Consider the following 21,378-nt stretch of genomic DNA (forward strand, 5'->3'; position numbering starts at 1 on the left):
AATCACTTACTTTCCTAGACTGACTGGCTCATACCTTCTGGCCCAGTCATTTTTTAAGGAATAATAGCAAAGGTTCTAACATGGTCATTTTGGACTCTAGAAACAAGGCTACAGGAAGAAATGTTGATGTTGAACTTCCAGAGTAGTGTTAAGTGATTTTATGTGGTTATGATTCAAAATAACCTGACCGCTTTAAGAAGTCCAGGTGCTGAGTCATTTACTAAAAGAGCCAGAGGAGGTTAATTAGAAGCAGCTGATAGTGGCATCATCCCCTGCTTCTTTTCTTTTTTTTTTTTTTAAATAAATGGAGAGGGTTATTCTATGAAGAGAACAGAGTGCCATAAAACGTGTACAAAGCTAAGCAAAGATTCATGATTGAGGCCTACTCATTTATACCCCACCGATGAGGGAAAAACTGACTCGGTGAATTCAAAGTAAGATACCTTGACAATATAGAAATTGTTAACAGTTACATCTAAAAAGAGAGACTGGGTAACATTTTTCCCTCTTAGGCTGTTTGCTTTAAGTTTTCTGATAAATATTTCATTTTTTTAATAAACTCTTAAACAGCAAATGTTAACCAACGTGCATAGCTCTTAGATTACACAAGGCAGTGTAAGGAAAGGGAAACTGGCCTCTGATCTCAACGAAATTGCAGTGGTTGGCGATGTCACATGGTCATGAAAAAGATAACAGTAGCATGTGCTAGGAATTAATGAGTAATGAAAGCAAGAGTGTTGTAAGGACTGAAGGAAGAGGAGTGGCTTCCTCTTCAAAAGTAGGAAAGTTAAGACACTTGGAATTCTTGGAGCATCAGTTCCTCTGAAGGGGGGGGGGTGAAGTGCTTCAGGGGTTGCTGAGCAGGAGGTTTGAGAGTGTGGAGGGGTAGTAATTACACACATCCCTGTCCAAATACCCTCCCCTGGCTTGCAGAGCCAGGGGGTAATAGTTTCAGCAAGGTTCCTTCCCCTCTGATCACTTCTTCAGAAATTGAATGAGACTCCAGACTCAGAAGTGAGGTGCCTTGCTGAAACTATTACCTAAAATCCACATACTGAAAGGTGAGTGTTCTGTTTTCTTAGATTCTGTATTTATCTTTTTAGCAGCCATTCATCACAGGACCAATTATATTAATGTATAATATACATTTTTTTTTCCTGTATTCTTGCAGCTCTGGCATTTGTGGCCTTGCAGACACCAATCTCCCGTAACTACCTAATTCCTAAGAAGAGTAAACTAACTGCCTTGGAAGTACATTGTTTCATACACAAACCAAGCAATCTGGAGCCCATTAGTCCCAACAACCTCCTCATCTAACTCGTTATGTCCAGCAGTATTCCTGTCCTGTACCTACCCAGAGCCGGGTACACACAGCGAGGGACAGCGCAGATGTCTCGGAGCTCAGCGGAAGACTTCAAACTGCTTCCCCTGCCCTGCCTTTCCCACTGACACACCAGTAAAGACTCGCCTCTGCCTTCATCCAGCTCCCGCCTCTCTGTCTGCCTCCTTCCCCAGCTCTGCTCTTTCCACTATGGCCACGTGGCGTGCTGTGCCCTTCTCTGGGGAAATGTAGCATCACTCTGTCATCACTTAGTTACTCCCATAAATTAAAACTGGTGGGTACAAACCACCGGTGAGAGCACCCCCCTCCAAGACTCATCAAAGGAAGCAGGATCCTCACTAGGCTATAAGCTGTCTTCCTGGGGACGGGGACCCCTCTTAAGGTAGCTTTCCAGAGGCAATCCAGCGTCCCACGTAGAGGATATAAGCCTACAATCCAATTCGCTTAACCAAGTCCCAGTTCACAATCTGTAAGATACATAAGTGATGGGAGCAGAGGGGGGAATAGGGGACATTGGACTTCACTTTCCCGCTCATCCAAAGGAACACTGCACCCCTCTAACTGCTCATCCTGAACCAAGCAAGAAGAGATGCAGAAGAAAAACTGGCACCCTGTTCTCATGGTTTTGCCTACCTAAGAACTTACGATAAAATTAAATTATTTTCTAGCAATCTGCTATGATAACAAAGTTCACTGTCGAAACATCCTCAAGGTTTTTTTATTGAATAGATACATGTGGGTGGTACATTTAGTCTCTGCCCTTTGGAACCAGTATTCATTCCAATCTACTTGTTTTGCCTCCAAAATGCACCATAGCACATGGAATGTAATCCATCTCCGCTGGAAACCCAGAGGAAGGGGTACGCGGCAGAAGATTCCCACTAGCTGGCTGGGACTTGTAGCCACCGGTTGTTTCTGGTCACCCTGGCAATCCAGTCACTAAGCTGTGAACGGCACTGCTGTCAGGAGCCATGGGTGACTCATGAACAGAAATCGCCAGGGATCCCGGGAGGCAGAGAAAAGCTGCCACTCTTCTTTCTGTTAACCAGAAATCACATCCAGTCTTTGGTGTTTTGTTTTAAGAAAGCAAACTGCTCTGGAAAAAAAAAAAATTGTCAATTGGGCAACTGAGAGCAGGCTCATGTCTCTGTGATTCTAGACTATAGCTGTCCTTGCCTGCTGCTTACATATAACCCATGTAACCAGGAAGGCACGGTCGGGGTTGGTTCTCCTCTGCTCAAGGTAAACTGGTTCAATGGGTTTACGCAGAATAAGGGTGCTGGCCTAAATCAAAGATCCATGGAAGATCAAGTAAGGTGGAAGCACAGGGGCATTAGGCCCAAGAATCACTTGACAGATACTTAAAGATTTTCTTTAGGTCACAACCCCTGCCCTGAATCAATGGTCTAGTAGGGCATTCAGATGAACAAGTGAGTCTAGAATGTGCCACGATAACATAACACAGAAGACGCTGTGCAAGCATATATTCAGAGGTACACTGAGTCCAGCATTGGTGGATCAGGGAACGCTTCTCCTGGGAGAGGATGATAAAGTTTCTGCTACCATTTAGGAGATGGAAAGATGGGAGAAAGCCTGTCACATCTGTGCTAATAAAAAGTGACCAGATAAAATAAAAATCATATTTTTCCATGGGTTGTTAGAAAGCAGTGGGTGGAATAAGACCTTAGTGAACTAAATTCTACAGAGAAGTCTGGGTCTAGGGGGATGGAAGTGTGTAGAGCGCTGTCACATTACCCTGCTCAGGGAGCTCTGGTCTAGCTATGGGTAGGGGAGGAACAAGCCTGTGACACTCTGAGGGACTCTGCAGAGTCAAGAAGAAACCAGCTGAGATTTTTTGCCAACAGTATAAGCTGGTGGGACAGACTTGGGCCTGGAAGGACCCCAACCCCCCCCCAAAAAAAAAATTCACTTGGGCCTCCATCCCACTCCCTAAGATTGTTAAGATAGCAGCAGTAGAAGGAAATACGTCTGGTAAGTAAAGGGAACACTAAAAGTCTTGCACATTCTCATGGGTTTAGAGTCCTAGGCCTTGCTGAAGTTGAACACAAAGGTGAACCAAAATGTTCTGACACCATAGACCATTCCCCTCCAACTCAGACACTGACAAGATCAAAGAGTTCCACTCTTCACAGGAGGTCAGGAGTTGGGCTAACTGCAAGGGAATGCAGTCTGATTAAAACTAGAGCCCAGCACCAGTTCAACTCAATGTGTGAAGTATCTGAAGGCTCAGTTCTTCACTTAATTTCCACTGTTCCTTTTTTTTTTTCTCACAAGGTCCAGAATAAAAATTAAAAATATGTGACATCCCAAAACAGAGGAAAAAGAACCCATAGTCAAACCTAAAAGAAGCAGACATATAGGTGAACCAGATACTGGAATCATTAGATAAGAATTTGAAAGTAACAGGGGTGCCTGGGTGGCTCAGGGGTTAGCGTCTGCCTTTGGCTCAGGTCGTGATCCTGGGGTCCCAGGATCGAGTCCCACATCAGGCTTCCCACAGGGAGCCTGCTTCTCCCTCTGCCTGTGTCTCTGTCTCTGTGTGTGTGTGTGTCTCATGAATAAATAAATAAAATCTTTTTAAAAAGTTGAAAGTAACAATTATAAATTTGTTTTTAAAAATATACAGGGAGGGGCGCCTCAGTTGGTTAAGCATCTGACTCTTTGATTTCAGCTCAGGTCATGATCTTAGGATTGTGAGATCAAGCCAGGCATGGGGCTCTGTGCTGGGCATGAAACCTGGTTGAGATTTCCTCCCCCTCTCCCTCTACCCCTCCCTCCTCTCTCTCTCTCTCTCTTAAAAAAAAAAATATATATATATATATGTGTGTGTGTGTGTGTGTGTGTGTGTACATAGACACACAGGGAAAGATGGGAGATAGGTGCAAGAAATTTAATTTTTTTAAGATTTTATTTATTTATTCACGAGAGGCAGAGAGAGAGAGAGAGAGAGAGAGAGAGGCAGAGACACAGGCAGAGGGAGAAGCAGGCTCCATGCAGGAAGCCCGACATGGGACTCGATTCCGAGTCTCCAGGATCACACCCCCAGCTGAAGGTGGTGCTAAACCGCTGAGCCACCGGGGCTGCCCGTTGCAAGGAATTTTAGGAGAAAAACAGAAACTCCTAAAAATGGACATTTTAGAACTGAAGAATCTAGAATCAAAATTTATTGGATGAGTAGTTTCATAATAAATTGAACCCTAGAAAACAAAGTCTCAGTGAGCTTGAAGATAGGTTGATAAGAATTATCTATTCTGGAGCATGGGGAGAAAAAAAAAAAGCAGAGCATCAATGAACTGTGGACAGTACTAAGCAATCTAACATACATGTATCTTGGAGTCCCAGAAAAAAGAAACATGACAAAAAAAATCTTTTTTTGAAAAATTAATGGCTAAAAAAAACCTTCCAAAATTTTGATTTAGAACATCAAACCACAGATCTGAGAAGCCCAGCAAACTTCAAGAAGGATGAACACAAAGAATATTACATCCAAGTACCTTATAGTCAAAGTGCTGGGAAGCAAGGATAAAGGAGGCAGCAGACAAGTAAGCAAGGGCAGGGGCTAGGGGCAGGGGAGTGGGGGACAAGGGGCAGGCCACAGGCAGGGGACACAGTGCGTTTAAGGCCCACAGCAATTTCCGGTTTCAAGCATTTAGAGATGTTCCAGGGCAAGGAGTTAAAAGGCAAGAAGAGTGGGAAGCGAGGTTGGAGAGGTGAGCAAGAGCCAGGCCCAGGCCGCGGGCCTCGTGAGCACAGTACACTGAGGGCAGTGAGGAGCTAAACCACATCCCGGGACGGCCAGCACATCTGGTGTGTAAACTGTCGCTAGGGGGCCGCAGGTGCTGAGGCTGGAGGTACACAGACGGGGCAGGAGAGGCCACTGCAGGATCCCAGGAGGCAGAGCACGTCGGAAGGTGATATGCGGCCTGAAGGTCACCTGAGCCTTTTGGGCATTTTCAAGAGCAGAGCAGGAGCTGAAGGCGCGCAGCTTGATGAATGCTTAAGCACAGCGGAGGATGGAGTAAAGGGTGACGGGCAGCTCGGCAGCTTCTCCGGGGCTGCCACCAGCGCCCCTCATTACCTTGTGCCCAATACAATGACTGTCCTCAAACACAGTCCTGATCTTGCCACTCCCCTGCTCAAAGCTCCCCAGGGGTCCCCTCAGGCCTCTGCCTCAAGTCTTCCCACCTGCCCACCTTCCCCGGAGAGCCAAAGCCCTTACAGTGGACCAGGAGGCTCCCCATAATCTTTCCCCACACGAGTTTTATCTCCTCCAGTTCCCCACCTTGCTCACTCTGCTTCAGCCACACTGGCTTGCAGGCTGAGATGGCGCTTAGATGTATCAGTGCGGGAAACTCCAGGGGTTGGGAAAATGGCAAGGAACCGACAAAGGAAAGACGAATGGCCAGAGGGATGAGAGGGAAGTCATGAAAGAGTGAATCATGTCTCTCTCCTGCTCAGAATTGTTAACGGCCTCCAGCACCTACAGAAGAAACTTCGTGACATTTCCGTTTAGAATAAAGGTGTGTGTGTGTGTGGGGGGGGGGAGGTATAAAATGCAGATTTCTAGGCTCACCCCCAGAGGTGCTTGTTTTTCTAAGGTTAGTCCCTGGAATGCATTTTAAGAAGTCCTGACCGCTCCCAAATAGCTGATACAGGTGGTCCACGGATCACACCTCAGAGAAACCTGGAGTCTACTATCAAATATGGCATAAAAGGCCCTTAATGAGCTGTTCTACTTCTCCTGACTCCTTTCTTACCATTCTCCATTTCTGGAATTTTTTTTTTTCCTCCAACAGAATCAAGCAGCTTCACCTCTTCCCTACATACCATACACACCCCAGGACTCTGTGCCTTTGTAGAAAAGTCCACCCCCAACTGTCTGCATCAATTCCACTCAAGTACCTGCTAAAAGGCTATCTTCTCCGGTTTCCTCCGATTTAGGAGCACCTGTTATCTGCAGTGTAGCTACACACACCCACGTGGGTGCAGATGCACAGCTTTCTCAGCGCTGTTAGCACCTCTGTCTAGAGGCAGCACTTCTGGACTCCGTGTGTCTGCCCTCAACTATAAGGTTTCTGAAGTGAGCCACTATTTCTGCATCTTTTCAGGGCTGAGTGTCCTGGTTGGTGCACAGAAAGGGCTCCAAGATTGGTTTGGTGGCTGTCCTGGGTCCTACAGGTGCGGAGCTGCACGGCTAACACGTGAGCCAACATCTTCGAATCCCTGATGCCAAGTTCGGTCTCGGAGTCTGTATGCTGTACGTTTCCGACGATCGAGGCGGCTGTCATCTCCGTTAGTGTATGCCTCACTTGTAGCGTCTGACTTTGTATCTCACGTTCTAAAGCCCAAAGGAAACCAGTTCTGTCTCCTCCTTCGGGGCATAAAGAAACCCCTTCAGGGCAAGCAGGCTCAATATCTGCATTCCCCACAGGACCGAGGCGAGCATCCGACACTTCCCAGGATTTTTTAAATGTACATATTTTTTATTACCGAACGACTTAGCTATTTACCGGACGGTGGAGGGAAGCAGGGGGTAACCCCACACGCTCCGCCCCCTTCTTAAGATCCCACGGCTAAAGCCGCGGTCTGGTCCTACCCGGCGCCGTGCGTCTGACGTCACAGCCCAGACTTGAACTACCAATCCCAGAATGCCGTGCAAAGAGGCGGGCTCTCCGGGAGCGGTCGCGTGATTGGCGGGCGGAGGTGTTTCCTTCCGGTGGGAAGGGCGCTGGGGGGTGGGCCCAGGGGGAGGTGTTGGCACAGTGTTGCCGGGTTGGGCGGCCCCGGTTTGGGAGGGCTTTGTGGGCGAGCCTCTGGTCCCCCACCCGCTGACAACATGGATGAGGACGGGCTTCCTCTCATGGGGTCAGGCATAGACCTGACCAAGGTTTGTAAAAGGCCACGTTGCATTCAGGCGCCCTGGGAGGAGGTTGGCAACGGGACGCTCGGTCCCAGGGACGCCCCATCTCTCCGTGTCCACGTCCGTCCTGACCCCCGGCCTCTCCGGTCCCGCCCTCGGTGGGGGGAAGCCCCACAGTTCACTGTAAAGATGCGGGGTCCTTCCTGACCCGTCCGAGCTGGTGGGGTGCCTTTCCCGGGGTCAGGGGCGCTTCCTGAGTGCGGACTCGCTACGCACGGGTTACGCGACGGCTACAGGGGCAGGTCGCGACCTCTCACCTCACCTGTTCTATTTGATCCCCAAGTGTTCTGTGTGCCTCTGTGTCCTGCCGTTACCTCCTAAAGTTCGCACTTGTGAATCCAAAGCTCCCTCTTAAACTTTGCAGCTTCTGTCATCATCGGACGCCACACTCCCACAGTTTAGGAAAACAAGTTCGTGACTATTTCTAGTACTTCGAGTAACTCCTATAGCATAGGAAAGAGTCCTGTTATTACATGGCAAGGAGTGTGTGTGTGTGTGTGTGCGCGCGTGCGCGTGCATAGATGCAGATGTCAGTGGGTTTGCATGCTGTACTTCGTCCTGTACAAACCATGTTTGTCTTTACATAACACAGGTGCCAGCTATTCAACAGAAAAGAACGGTGGCATTTCTAAACCAGTTTGTGGTGCACACTGTACAGTTCCTCAACCGCTTTTCTACAGTTTGTGAGGAGGTAGGTCCGGTGATAAAGGTTTAATGAGTAGCCCAGGAACCATCTTACACTTTTAAAGGTGGCAAATGAGTAAAACAAGAATTGCAGTCTATGTGTTTATTTACCAGGACCTCTCGCTGTCCAGGTGTCCTGGTAACCTACTTTACTTAAACCCTGCTCCATTCTGTACCATCAATCTTGCACCCCACCTCTGCAGAATTAGTTTCTAGAGGCCTTCAGAGATAGTTTACTAAGTCTGTGACTAAAGAGAACAAAAAGGAATTCACAGTCAAAAACATTACATTGATATTTGTTTCTATTACCCCAAAGATTTACATTGTTTTCCCTGAAGATATACATTTTTTTTCTCTCAAAGATTTACATTTTTAAGTACACATTATTTTCAGTTTATATTAAAATTATCGGGGCACCTGGGTGGCTCAGTCTGTGATTAATCACTGCTGCTTTAGTTAAGCGCATCTGCCTTTGGTTAGGTCAGGATCCAGGCACCTGGCTCCCTGAGCAGGGAGTCTGCTTCTCCTTCTACCCCTCCCCCTCCACTCATTCTTTCTATTAAATGAATAAATAAGTAAAATATTTTTAAAAAATACCATTTAACATTCCTTGATGCAAATGATGGTTGGGGAAGTAGCCTCAAAACATAACTTTAGTATCAAATATCCTTGATACCAAATATCAAATATTATGAAAATAATAAAAATACTTTTAGCAAATAACCAGTTAAGGATTAGGTACCAGGTTCAGGGACCCCTGTTTTTTTTCTTCAAAAGCCAAAAAAGAGAATGGGAAAGAAATGGAACCATGGGTTTAAATTCGGTTTAAGAAAGGAGAAAGAGGAATAAAATGAGATCATTCACAGGTGAGTCAATAAAAACAGTATTTAGTTCACTCTGTTTTATTTATAAGGTATAGCTTTAGCAAGTAGTTTTTGTAAGATGAATTCCTATTAGCAAAAATTTGCATGGAGACAGGGAAACTATTTTCACATGTATAGCATCTGTTATTTTTGTCTAAATTAGCAATCTCTAGCCAAAATCTCTTCTGCCTTCTCACTAAAACAAAAGTGAAATATGATAATTGATAGAGTCAGGGACTCAGTTCCATGTATTTTATCGAACAGGCCCAGAAGTTAGGTGCTTGCTCCCATGAGTTTTATCTTATATTGCTGCCTCTCTAAATGGGATATAGAATCGACTGACCACAGAGCAGTAAACCAAAGATTACTGGATTTAGTCCCTCACTTTTTATACCAAGGTAGGCAGGGTGGAGAGAGAGGGTTCAAGGATTGTTAGCAGAGAGGAGCAAATATTCCATCCCCATACTCCTTATCACCAGATTAAAAAAATAAAACAACAACCAGCAAACACACCGATGAAGGCAACTCAGTTAAACTGCCCTGAGACAGGGGCAGCCCCTTACTTTCCTAGTGTTTAGTAATTTTCACTGCCTGGATAGTGAATCCTATTTACTAAAGACTAGATCAAATATAACTAATCCTCTCCTGTTTATTTATTGCCTACGTATTAGCAAAGCCACATGATTCACTCTTTAACCCTCTTCTGTCTCTCTCTCTCAACTTCCCCTCAACTGTTTTGAGTGTCTCACTAGTCCCTACTTCTTCTCTTAAACCCTAGAGAAAAGTTTGTTGACCAAAAACTCGTGAAGTTTGAAGGTAGTTTATTGCCGCCTTCTCCTTAATGGATGGTAGTCTAGGGTTGACTCTAACTCGTTATTTGCAAATTCATATTTTAGCAGTTTGGATATTTATGTCAATTGTTGACTGGTGTGATGACACTAATATTTATTGTCTGCTTATTCTGTGCTAGGCATTTTATTAAGTGTTCTACATGTATTCAATCATCACAGCCCAGCCCTTTGAGAAAGGTCCAATTTTCTATTTTTTAGAAACACAGAAATTGAGATGTAGAGAGATTTAAATCATTTGCTTAGTCCTTATTCATTCAACATATATTTGTGTGCATAGTATTTATAGCTGGAGTCACTACTATTACTTGCCCACACTCAAATAGAAAGTAACAGAGTTGGGGTTCTAATTCTGATCTAATAACTGGAAAAAATAGAAGTGTTTCACTGTTCTGTTACATTACACCTTCTGATCTGGTTAGGTACTGCAGTGAGCTATTTAAAAATTTGTTTTTTTTAGATTTGTATTCTCTTCTTTGCTATGCCATATTCATTGGATGTGATGTCTTTTTTGATGTGATAAATTCCGAGGATATAATATATGTATTCAACATCAAGTGCCATTTTTTTCCTCGAGTTAAGATCAATGGGATTTTTCAAAATGGGTTGTTTGTTGATAGCACCTATTAGACCTGTAGTCCTTGTTTAGTGAAAGCCTTAAACAAGAGCCAAAATGTATTTTCTCCCTCAGTAAAAAAGGAAACGCAGATGTTATTTTTTGAATTGGAAGTGAACTGTGACAAGCGGGGGCGGGGGGGTGGGGGGTGGAGGAAAGCTTTGTTTGTTGTTTTTCACATAATTTGATTTGAACCCAACCCACCTGTAGCAACTTCAGTCACAGCTAAACTCAAACTGGAAGTAAATTTGAAACAAATGATTAGGGCTCTTTCTTCATCAATAATACTGGTTTTAGAATTCTCTAATAAAGAGAAAACTGTAGAACTTCACTTTTTAAAAACTTTCTGGATACCAGGGTGCTTTGAAACTCTTTTAATGACTGTAATCAGGGTAAGAAGAAAGGTTGGAAGACAGAGAAAGTAGTTGAATCAGACTCAAGTTACAAAGTTCTTCCTTCACAAATCCCAGTAAGCATTTCTGTTCTGGGCCTAATCAGAAAAGTCTTATGGTGGTCCATTGGGTTTGCAAATTTAAAACAGGATGGGATGAGGAGTGCAATGCAAGTCCTATGCCTATTACAGATAAAACTGAGCAGAAATTTAACCTTAAAATGAATTTTAAATTCAAAGCTCCTCTATAAATAGAGCAATCATATGTGTTATTTTGACTCCAACTTGTAACATGTCTAGAATACAGAGTATTCAGTCAAGTTTAGATATTCTAAACTGTTTCTTTTTTCTAAATTCTTTAAGAATAGAAAAAAAATTCTGAGAATTTTCATATAACCTAACAAAATTTTATAGTGCTTATCTTCTGCATCCAATTTTTAACCCCGTTCTTGGACGTAACCTTCAACCAAATAATCTTGCTTAAAACTGTATTTACTTCTACAACTTTTACAACTGCTTTTACAACTTTTACAAATGCTGGGTTTAAGTGTCAGATGAAAATTAATAAAACCATTGATTGCTTCCCTTTCTGGCTTATAATATGTATTCGACCCAGTGTGATATACCAAGAGATCCATTATTTTAAAATATTGTTTCTCTTTTAGAGAATTGGATATGCAAACTGGATATTTTGCAAACCTGAAAAGCCACAATGTTTTATTTTTGTTTCCATGTTCAGCTGTTAACTCCAGATTTCTTCCTTTCATCTTCCTTTTCACTTTAATAAAATGCATTGCCTTAGAAATAGGTAGATGATAAATCAAGAAATTTTCAACTTATTTGGCAAACTTCAGGTACCTCGCAAATTCCCTTATTGTCCCAAACCAAGATATTTCAAGTTTGCTTTAAATGCTTATAAAGATAGGATGGTTATGTGGATGGAAAAAAACTGTTGTTTCAATTTCTTCTTTCTGCTAGAACTTTCAGAGGTGGGAACAGTTACCTTCATTGATCATGTTATTTAAGCCCATAGTCCTCTACGGTTTAAGCAGTGGTTCTTAACCAGGGGACATTTTGCAATGTCTAGAGATGTTTTTAACTATTAAAACTGGCATTTAGTGTGCCTGGATGGCTCTATTGGTTAAGCATCTGCCTTCAGTTCAGGTCAGTTCAGTTCAGATTATTTTACTTGTGTGAAAACTCAGTTTTCTCTTTAAAATTGGCATGATAACGGTTCCTGCTTTATATGTTTGGTGTGAGATTTCAAATGATATATTGTATGCACAGTGTAGCATAGTAAGGTAAATGCTCAGATGTTTACAATGATGGTGATTATTGCCTAAAAGTACATTTATCTGGGGCCACCTAGGTGGCTCAGTCAGTTAAGCATCTGACTCTTGATTTTGGCTCAGGTCATGATCTCAGGGTGGTGAGATAGAGCCCTGCATTTGGGCTCCTTGCTGGGCCTGGATCCTGCTTAAGGCTCATTGTCTCCCTCTCCCCTAACCCCTCCCCCCTTTATCTGCTCAGGCGCCCACTCTCTAAATAAAGAAACAAATAAATAAAAGTACATTTATATAAAGATATCTAAACAAAAGTTAATTTTTAATTCATCTTTTTCTGTTTTTATTTTAATCAAACCAATATAAGTATTTTTAGATAAGCTAGAAAGTATCTCACTTACAAATTAATTAGCTGTAGGATTTCTGTAGTTACTAATCTTCTCTAATGAATTAAAAGACTAATGAAATTTGCAAAATCTCCATGATTTCTAGGACAACACTTATAATTTGGAAAGGAATTCATTCATATGATTTTTCTATAAACCTATATTTATGTTTACATTAAAGCTTTATGTGAACAAATGCTAGAAATCAAACTTAAACTTAGCTTTAAGTGCCATTTAAAACTAGATTCTAGGGGCACCTGGTTGGCACCGTCGGTTGAGCATCTGACTTTGATTTTGGCCCAAGTCATGATCTCCAGTTCATGATATCCTGTCCCAAGTTAGGCTCTATGCTTGGCATGGAGTCTACTTGAGATTCTCCCTCTCCCCCTCCCACTTGTGTGCTCTCTCTCTCTCTAAAATACCAAAATGTTTTTTAAAAACTAGATTCTAATGTTTTATTTCTAAATTATAGATTTGTAGACACCAGGATGCTCATCTTAAAAATGTCTGTGAAGAAGCTCTAACCTGTGGCTGCTTTCTGGTTTCCCCCCACACACCCCCTTAAATGTGGGCAAAATGACCATTACTTAGGGTGTTAAAATTCTGCTTAGGAGTTAGTCAGGATCTTGATAATATACCAGAAAGCAGTCAGAATGCTGCACATCTGCCAACTAGTAAACGGGCCAACTGGTCTTGGACTGTGTAGTGACAGTTTTAAGTAAGTGTAGTGGAGTAAGTGTAGTGAAGTTTTAAGTAAATGCTCTTATAGATCATATTTTGTGATGTTATTTTTATTTGTGTGGCTGTAAATAGTATATACACATGGGTAATTTAATTGTACAGAATAACTAGAGCATGGTAAGCTTTTGCTTCTGTTTTATCTCGGATTTTATGGTAGGTTGATTCCTTTTCCTTTTTAGTACTCTAATTTTTTTCTCTTTGTTTTACTTCCTTCCAACCTGAACTGGCTCATCTTTTAACTTCAGGTTCTTTTAACTTTCAACTTAAAAAATTTAAATTTGGGATTAATTGCATAAACGAATTGTATATACTTGTTAAAGTAACTTAAAAAGACAGATTTTCCCAGAGTTAGGAGGAAACGAACTAGGGGTAGTAGAAAGGGAGGTGGGAGGGGGGTGGGGGTGACTGGGTGACAGGCACTGAGGGGGGCACTTGATGAGATGAGCACTGGGTGTTATTCTATATGTTGGCAAATTGAACACCAATAAAAAATAAATTTAAGATAGATAGATAAATAAATAAATAGACAGATTTTGTTCCAGGCTGTCTTGAGCTAATTTTTATTCTTTGAAGCATTCCTTCATTCATCAACAAATAATTACTAGATTCCTGTTAAGTGTCAGATACTGTTCTGGGCATGGGGGATATAACAGTGAACAAAACTCTCTATTCTGGAAGAAGTTTACATTCTGGTCCCAATGACTGATTATGTCTCTCATAATGACTTTGATAAGGCTGATAATGTAACTTTTGCTTGTCTGTGAATAGAGCTTTATAAAGTAGCCATGAAACATGCTAATGAAGATAACAGAATCCTTGAGCTCCTATTCCTACTCAATGTAAATAAGAGAGTAGTATATTAGAAAACAACTAGTATCTAAACCATAGTTTTTTAAAATTATTTTCAAATTTTCCCTTTGTTATCCTGTTAACAGTTCATTTCAATCAGACTTTATACTTTTGTTCTAATCTTTCTTTTCCAGAAACTAGCAGACCTTTCTCTTCGTATCCAGCAAATTGAAACAACTCTCAATATTTTAGATGCAAAGGTTTGTATTTCTGAATAACTTATAGTATAAACTTTGCTCCACATATACCACTTTCTCAGTCATACTTTAATTTCATTTGGGAATGAATTCAATTTAGCTCCTGCATCCATAAAGTGGTACATGTTTTTTGTTTGTTTTTAATTTATTATAACTGTGAATAAAATGATATCATTATGAACTGTTAACTGAGTTTGTTTAAATGTATATGTGAATTAAAATTTCTTTCAGTATTCTTCATCAAACGCATGTGAGTAACATGCTAACAAATTGGGGTGTTCTATAGTTCACTCCATTTGATGGAAAACTCACAGTTTTCTTAGTAATCATTTGATAACATAGTAAAAATTATGTAAAACTTCAGATGTTTCCAGAACAAAATTTGGAGAAAATATCAGCTATTTCCTATTTGCAAATATACTGAATGCTAATGAAGAATACCAATTTTGATGTCAGAAATTACACAATATAACTAGCAAAAAATAGGAAAGAGTTTTGATTTGAAACCTTGCAGTTTTATGTTTTCCCCAATTATAAAATAGTGGAGACATTAGTATATTTTTGTGACCTTGTCCTTTTTCAAAAAAGTTGATCTGAAAAAATACTTACAGAATATTTATGGAGAAGTAAAATGGCTAATAGCTTTGGCATAATGATCAGAATGTCTAGTTTGTACTTTCTGTATCTTGTGGACATAAGCCATTATATTTCTCTCAGAATATTTCTGTAACCTGAAAAATTTAGAATATCTAGCCTTGACTGTGTTGAAGATACTCTTCTAGCAGCCATACCTACTTGAAACTGGGCCATGGCTACTGTGCTAAGTACTGTCATCAGTCAGCAGTTCTCAATGAATACTGTTGCTTTAGATATTACCATTGGGTTGGTTTTTTTTTTTTTTTCATTATTCTTCATTATGAGCATGTGCCTTATTTTAATGTGTGGGGGAATTCTTTAGTTAGAGTCCATAGTTACAAGTTAAGTTACTGTATGAACAAGTTAACCTTAATTATTTCCATAGCCATAAAATTAATCCCTAAAGTTAGCCAAACATCTGACAAATGTCTATCACTGATCTCAGAATGAAATCAGAAAAGAGCATTTGCATGAATCTTGCAAATCCAATCTGAAATACATAACTACTGACAAGATTCCCATCTTTTGTATATGAAACAGACACATTTTAGTAACATTTGGTGGTAAATGTTTAAAGAAAGGAAAAAATAATGGGCTGTGTCAGACATTAAAATGTGATGACAGAGTCTTGTCATTTCCCAGATAATTCAAACTTAAAATGTACTACAAAGGACTTTTTTAAAGTACAAAATATGTTTAATAAAAATCTACTTACAACAACTATTTGAGGTAAGTTTTCTTATCCCCACTTCATAGGGGAGAAAATTGATGTGTAGGGAGATTTATAGAAGGTCATATAGCTTGTGACTTAAGCCCATGCTTTTATATCTTACACTAAGATCCCATATATTTTTTAAAATAATTCCTGGAAAAAATGTTTATATGAGTGAAGTTAGATTTATGAGAAATTATTCAAAAATACTTTATTTTTGAATACCTTTCACTTTTAGATAGTTTATGGCATGGAGAATTTCAGACACCAATGATGAAATTTTTTAAACCCTATTTCTATAGGCTTAAAAACTTAAGATAGCTATCTAAAACATACACTCATTTGGAAACTTAAAATGGTTAAGCAGCTTAATATTATCTTCATATACTAGCATTAATTTTCTTTTTAGCCAGAAGAGACCATTAATTTAATTTTATTTTTTTATAATAAATTTATTTTTTATTGGTGTTCAATTTACCAACACACAGAATAACACCCAGTGCTCATCCCGTCAAGTGGCCCCCTCAGTGCCCGTCACCTGTTCACCCCCACCCCCCGCCCTCCTCCCCTTCCACCACCCCTAGTTCGTTTCCCAGAGTTAGGAGTCTTTATGTTGTCTCCCTTTCTGATATTTCCCACACATTAATTTTCTTTTCTCAGTTGTCATCCATTCCAGGCCTAGATGATGTCACATTTGAAGTATCTCCTGTAAGCGTCACTGGTATCACAAATGAATCACATTCTGAAACTACTTCAGAGAAATCACAGGTAGGTTTTTCAGTTCCAGAAAACATGAGCAGATCTTTTTGGTTAAAAGAGACAAACCTAGCGGCAGGCTTGAAGAAGTTAAATAAAGATGTAAAAGTTGAATAGTAACATTTTAAAAGCTTGAGATAGAAAATGAAGTTTGAAAAAGTTAACTGTTTTATGGTTCTTTTGAAGAACTCCCTGAAGTTATTTATTTATTTATTTTTGCCTATAAAAGAGAAACTATATAGAGGACTAGGAGAAATCTTGAACATAATAATATTCTTCAAGTTCACTATGGACATTTTCCATACATTATGATAAGAAGGATATTTTTAAATGTTTTATTATAAAAACCTTCAAGCACACACAAAAGTAGAATAGTACAATGAAGACCTAAAGGCACATCACCCAGATCCTCAGTAAAGATTTTGTTACATTTGCTTCATCTAAGTTTTTTTGTCACTTGCTAAAGTGAATCCCAGGCATCATTATCATTTCACCACTATGTAATTCCTTGAGCATCTCTGAAAAGTTTTGGAACTTTCTTGTATAACCACATGCCTGTATCATAAATACTATAATTAACAGTAATTCCCAACTGTCATCTAACCCTTTGTTACTCAAAGTATGCTCCAAGCACCAGCCTGGGCATCACAGAATCTGAGGTCCATCCCAAACCTACTGAATCAGAATCTATATTATATATATAGTAAGATTCCTAGGTGACTTGTAGGCTCCTAAAATTTGAGAGATGCTGACCTAGAAATATCAGGTATCTAAAAAGTGTGGTTTTAGAGTTGATTTGTTCAAATTAGCATCCTAGTAAGGGCCATACTTTAATTTACATTTGGTTCTTAATGTCTTGATGATCATTTATGCCCTGTATACATTTAAATTTTATATTACTTTTTATGTCAACAAATGAAAATTCTCATTGTTGCAGAATAATTTCTAGTGTATTTCAGTGAAGTATTAAAATTCAAAATAAAATGATCACTTAAATAGTGATCTGTCTAGTAGTACTGAACAAATAGACTTCTTATCTATATGGATGCTGCATTTGCACCTGGAGATACTTTTCACAGGATACTTATCAGGTTATGAGTACATTGGGTGTGACGATAATGACTAACAAGCAGAAGGTGCTTACCTACCAGGCATGCTTCTAAGTGCTTTTCAGAAATTAACTCATTTAAATCTTACAGCAACCCTATGAAGTAAATACTGTATTATCACTGCTACCTGTGTGAAATGATGTACATCATTACGTAACTTGCCAAAGGTCTAGAGAACAAGTGTAAGAGCTGGAATTTTAACCCAGGCAATCCAGTGCCAAGAGTCCTAGCTCTTAACCTGCTATACTACACTGTCTCCAGCACCTGTGTTGAATTCATTAAATACATTGAACATACATGTATGAGGCCATGAGAGGAGCCATAAATTTAATTATAATATGTTTTTGGGGAATAATTAGATGACCATTTACTTAATAATTAGATATTAGAAAATTTAACATCCATCTAATCAACATAGTAGATTTCATTATGGCCACTGGAATATATATAATATGGAAGAAAAAAATCCAGATGTTTTAAAGGAGTTTATCTTCACAAGATCATTTCAATTAAATATGAACCATGCTTTTTCTAAAACAAGGCATGTATAAAAAATATTAAGAAAATGTTTTCACTCTACCTAATAGTTATTCTTTGATGGATATTAGCTGTCATATGTCTTTAAGTAGTTTCCGTTTAATTTCGAATATTGCTTTTGCCAGGTGTTATTTTGAATGCCATCTGTAGTATGTATCCTAAAACTTAAGCAGTTGTGTTGGTCCTGCCTCTTTAAAGTCTCAAAAAATTGATTACAAGTAGTCACAACTAAATTTTCTAAAATTCAGAATAATTGGTATATTTTGGCAGTTTTATTTAAAAACTATATATTAATTCATTTGAAGAATTTATGAAGTTCTGTTGGCTTCCTGGGTTTAAAAAATTGTGGTCAAGTCTTGTGTTGAGTAGCTTAATACCTGTTTAGCATGTTCTTAACATACAAATCAACATCTTACTTCTTCTCCATTGTTATTATTTTTTTATGTAAAATATTTTGAAATGGACTTAAGTACTGCTTAACACAGAATCACTGGCATTACAGTCAGCTCACTTATCTGGTAAAGGATAATCATGTACTTTTTTAATCACTCATCCATTTCAATCTCTAATCTATGTGAGTTAAAGAAGGACCCAAGGTTTATATACTGACCTTTCTGCAACTTTAATTTCATAGTTCGGATCTTATCATTACTCACATCCAGTTGTGCAAATTGAGATTGAGAATAAAATGAAGGACAGTTGAGAGATATGATAGAGTACTTAATGGATCATTCAAATAGCAAAGGTGTAAGAGCTGACATAATTAAACTTTGTTGAGATCTTGGTTATTAGGCAAAATTAACAGCCAAGTTTTGAAAATTCATTGGTCCTGTGTGTAATTAATTCTTATTTGTTCCATTGTGCTATTGTATGGGTTTATTGTCCATAATTAAAAAAAAAAACATACTTGGGTCTTGTTTGAATTTTTTAGTTAATTAAATGTTTTGGATGTTTTGTATTTATGTATTTTAAAGATTACACACACACACACATTCATTTTTGTATATTTAGTGTCATATAACAGGAGAAACCTAAGGGATTTGGGGATGTTTTATTTACTTCAGTGTTTCAACAGGTTTAATATATATTTGAATTATCTGAGGAAAAATCTTAATATATAATTCATATTCTAAAACCTATAAACATTTAAAGATATTTCTTGATTTATCTACATTTCAGCATAGACATGTAGACATAGAATTGATTTCATTCTGTTGAGGAGCATCCTGTAATGCTAATATATAGATAATGAGAATTCACAAAAATAAACTTACTCTAAATGTTCAGGTTGATAGAATAAGCAAGAATTTTATACAGACAGTCCTAACTTTGCATTCTGAGGACAGGATTCCAATATGGACAATTTTCATTTAACACAGTTCCATGCAAAATGAGAACTGCCTATATGATAAAAGCATTTTTATCTAAAAAGACCATTCCCCAGTATTTTTTATTGTAAGTGGTATTAATATTAATAGTTCTATATGTAGCTGAAAGATACAAACTAGATAATTTTGTCTAAAAAAAAATGGACTTCTCTTCCACAAATTCTCCATGTATTGCTTTCTAAGATGATAGAATAGCCATATACACTTAGACTAAGATTATTTAATAAATGAGGAATACCTAGAAAATCAATTTACTGTCTGTTAGAGTTGAACAGTTGGCAAATCAAATAGTTTTATTAGTGTTATTAAAAGCTTTATTAAAATAATGTGTCCATTTATATAATTCATGTTTTATGAAAACATGGGGGACAAATAAAGCAGAATTCCAATATTTTTTAATGCCATGAGTATATTTACATTTTTAAGGAACAATTATAAGTTGATATTAAGTGGAATTTCCTCCAAAATCATATTTAAGTATTTGTAAATATTTGGAAGCATATATCCCATAATTACATTATTGGTAGGTAAATTTAGAAATATGACTTTTTTCTGATATTGATTGCATTAGAATTATAAAAAGATACATCCCATTTAAAGTAACATAACGGACCCCTCTGAATTGTCTGAAGATTTACACGCAATACTCTCTACAGCAGAACAGTTTACAAGACTCTGGACCACAGAGAAGTGAAGTAACACCAGAAAATATCTTAACTGTAGCCAAGGACCCAAGATATGCCAGATATCTCAAAATGGTTCAAGTGGTAAGCTAATTTGGTCTGTCTTCTCTGTCTATCAGCCTCATTTGAAATTCTTAACCTTAGAGGTCTCATTGTTATTTTTTCTGAGAAAACTGCTAAACCGAGTCACCAAGTTTTCTAACACTCTTACTTCTTTCCTATGTTTAATTAATGCCCTGGTAAAAAGTAAGTCTTCCTAGTTAAAATTGATCTTTCTAGTTAAAATCTTTCTAGTTAAAATTGATCTCCACTTCAGACTAACACAGTTTAATATTTAATATTTATGTAATTTTTTTGCTTTATATAAAGTTATCATAGCAAATCTTAGATGTATCAGAAGAATGAAAGTGCACTATTTCTTAAATCATGTGGCTTTGGCTTAATTCCTGTATGCTAGTACAAATAATGGGTTTTGTGTATTTTTATTCTGAATTTCTTCTGTCACTGATTTGGTCATAAAAAAGAACCTAAGTCTTTTGGCCATTTAAGGTACAGCTTTTAATATTATATGACTTTAGAATTCATTTTTTTTTCTGAGAAATCATTCCATGTATGATACCAAAAATATCTACAATTGTCTATAATAGCAGAAGTTAATTTCTTTTTATTTTTGTATAAAGGCCTATTGCAATGGTTGAAGGAATTAATTGAAAAAATAATGTATTTCTAAAATTCTATCAAGCAAAAGAAATATTAATATTAAAGAACGGTTTGATTTGCTGTCCATGACATTATTTATCATCAAGATAATTAAAAAACAAATACTGTCAGATAATCAGAAAGAGTAGATTGGTTCATTTAGAAGCAACAGAAGTGACACTGGGGAGAAGAAAGTACATTCGCTTTTCCTGGCTGTCAGAAAAAGTGGATTTGTCATTTTCAGAATTCTTCATTGACAACCCAAACCCTGAGCTCTAGGCTTTAGAAAAAAAACAAACCAGACTTGGGGATGAAAATACATAAAGTTCTTTTTATAAGAATAAAGTAGGGCTAGTTTGAGTATGAATTATGATAAATTTTTAAAGCTAGAACCCAGTAAAGCTGTTTTTATAAAAAATGTGGACTATTAAAACCTGTGTCTTACTCTTTCAAATAACAGAGGAAAAGTTTCAGAATGACTCTGGAAGACTTTTTATTTAGTCTTTTCATGCCTAACATATATAAAATATGAAATAGGAACATCTACTTGATGATATTGATAAGAATGCCTTGAAATCTTTGATAGAAGACTACATCTTAGGATAGTTGTTATATTCTTGATACCTTGCTTCTGACTTTTTGAGAAGTTCAAAAATTTATTATCCTTTTCAGTGTAAATTTACTGTCCATTTATTCCACAGATATTTATTATACACT

At 38.4% G+C, this 21,378-nt stretch overlaps 1 protein-coding gene across 3 annotated transcripts in view; it reads left to right on the top strand.

Annotated features, from left to right (window-relative positions):
* Nucleotides 1-7,107: 7,107 nt before the first annotated feature.
* WASHC3 (WASH complex subunit 3) overlaps nucleotides 7,108-21,378 on the top strand; it is a 48,673-nt gene continuing 34,402 nt past the window's right edge. Inside the window, exons 1-5 of one of the 3 annotated variants that reach the window (XM_055336677.1) lie at nucleotides 7,108-7,250; nucleotides 7,876-7,974; nucleotides 14,079-14,144; nucleotides 16,150-16,257; nucleotides 19,939-20,046. In XM_055336677.1, coding sequence (XP_055192652.1) covers nucleotides 7,200-7,250; nucleotides 7,876-7,974; nucleotides 14,079-14,144; nucleotides 16,150-16,257; nucleotides 19,939-20,046 — 432 coding nt within the window. In that variant the 5' untranslated portion in view covers nucleotides 7,108-7,199. Of the gene's footprint in view, nucleotides 7,251-7,875; nucleotides 7,975-14,078; nucleotides 14,145-16,149; nucleotides 16,258-19,935; nucleotides 20,047-21,378 lie in introns of all 3 variants that reach the window. The other 2 variants (XM_055336676.1, XM_055336678.1) reach the window with 2 other exon arrangements.

Source organism: Nyctereutes procyonoides, unplaced genomic scaffold (assembly GCF_905146905.1).
Source record: "Nyctereutes procyonoides isolate TBG_1078 unplaced genomic scaffold, NYPRO_anot_genome, whole genome shotgun sequence".
Lineage (NCBI taxonomy): Eukaryota > Metazoa > Chordata > Mammalia > Carnivora > Canidae > Nyctereutes > Nyctereutes procyonoides.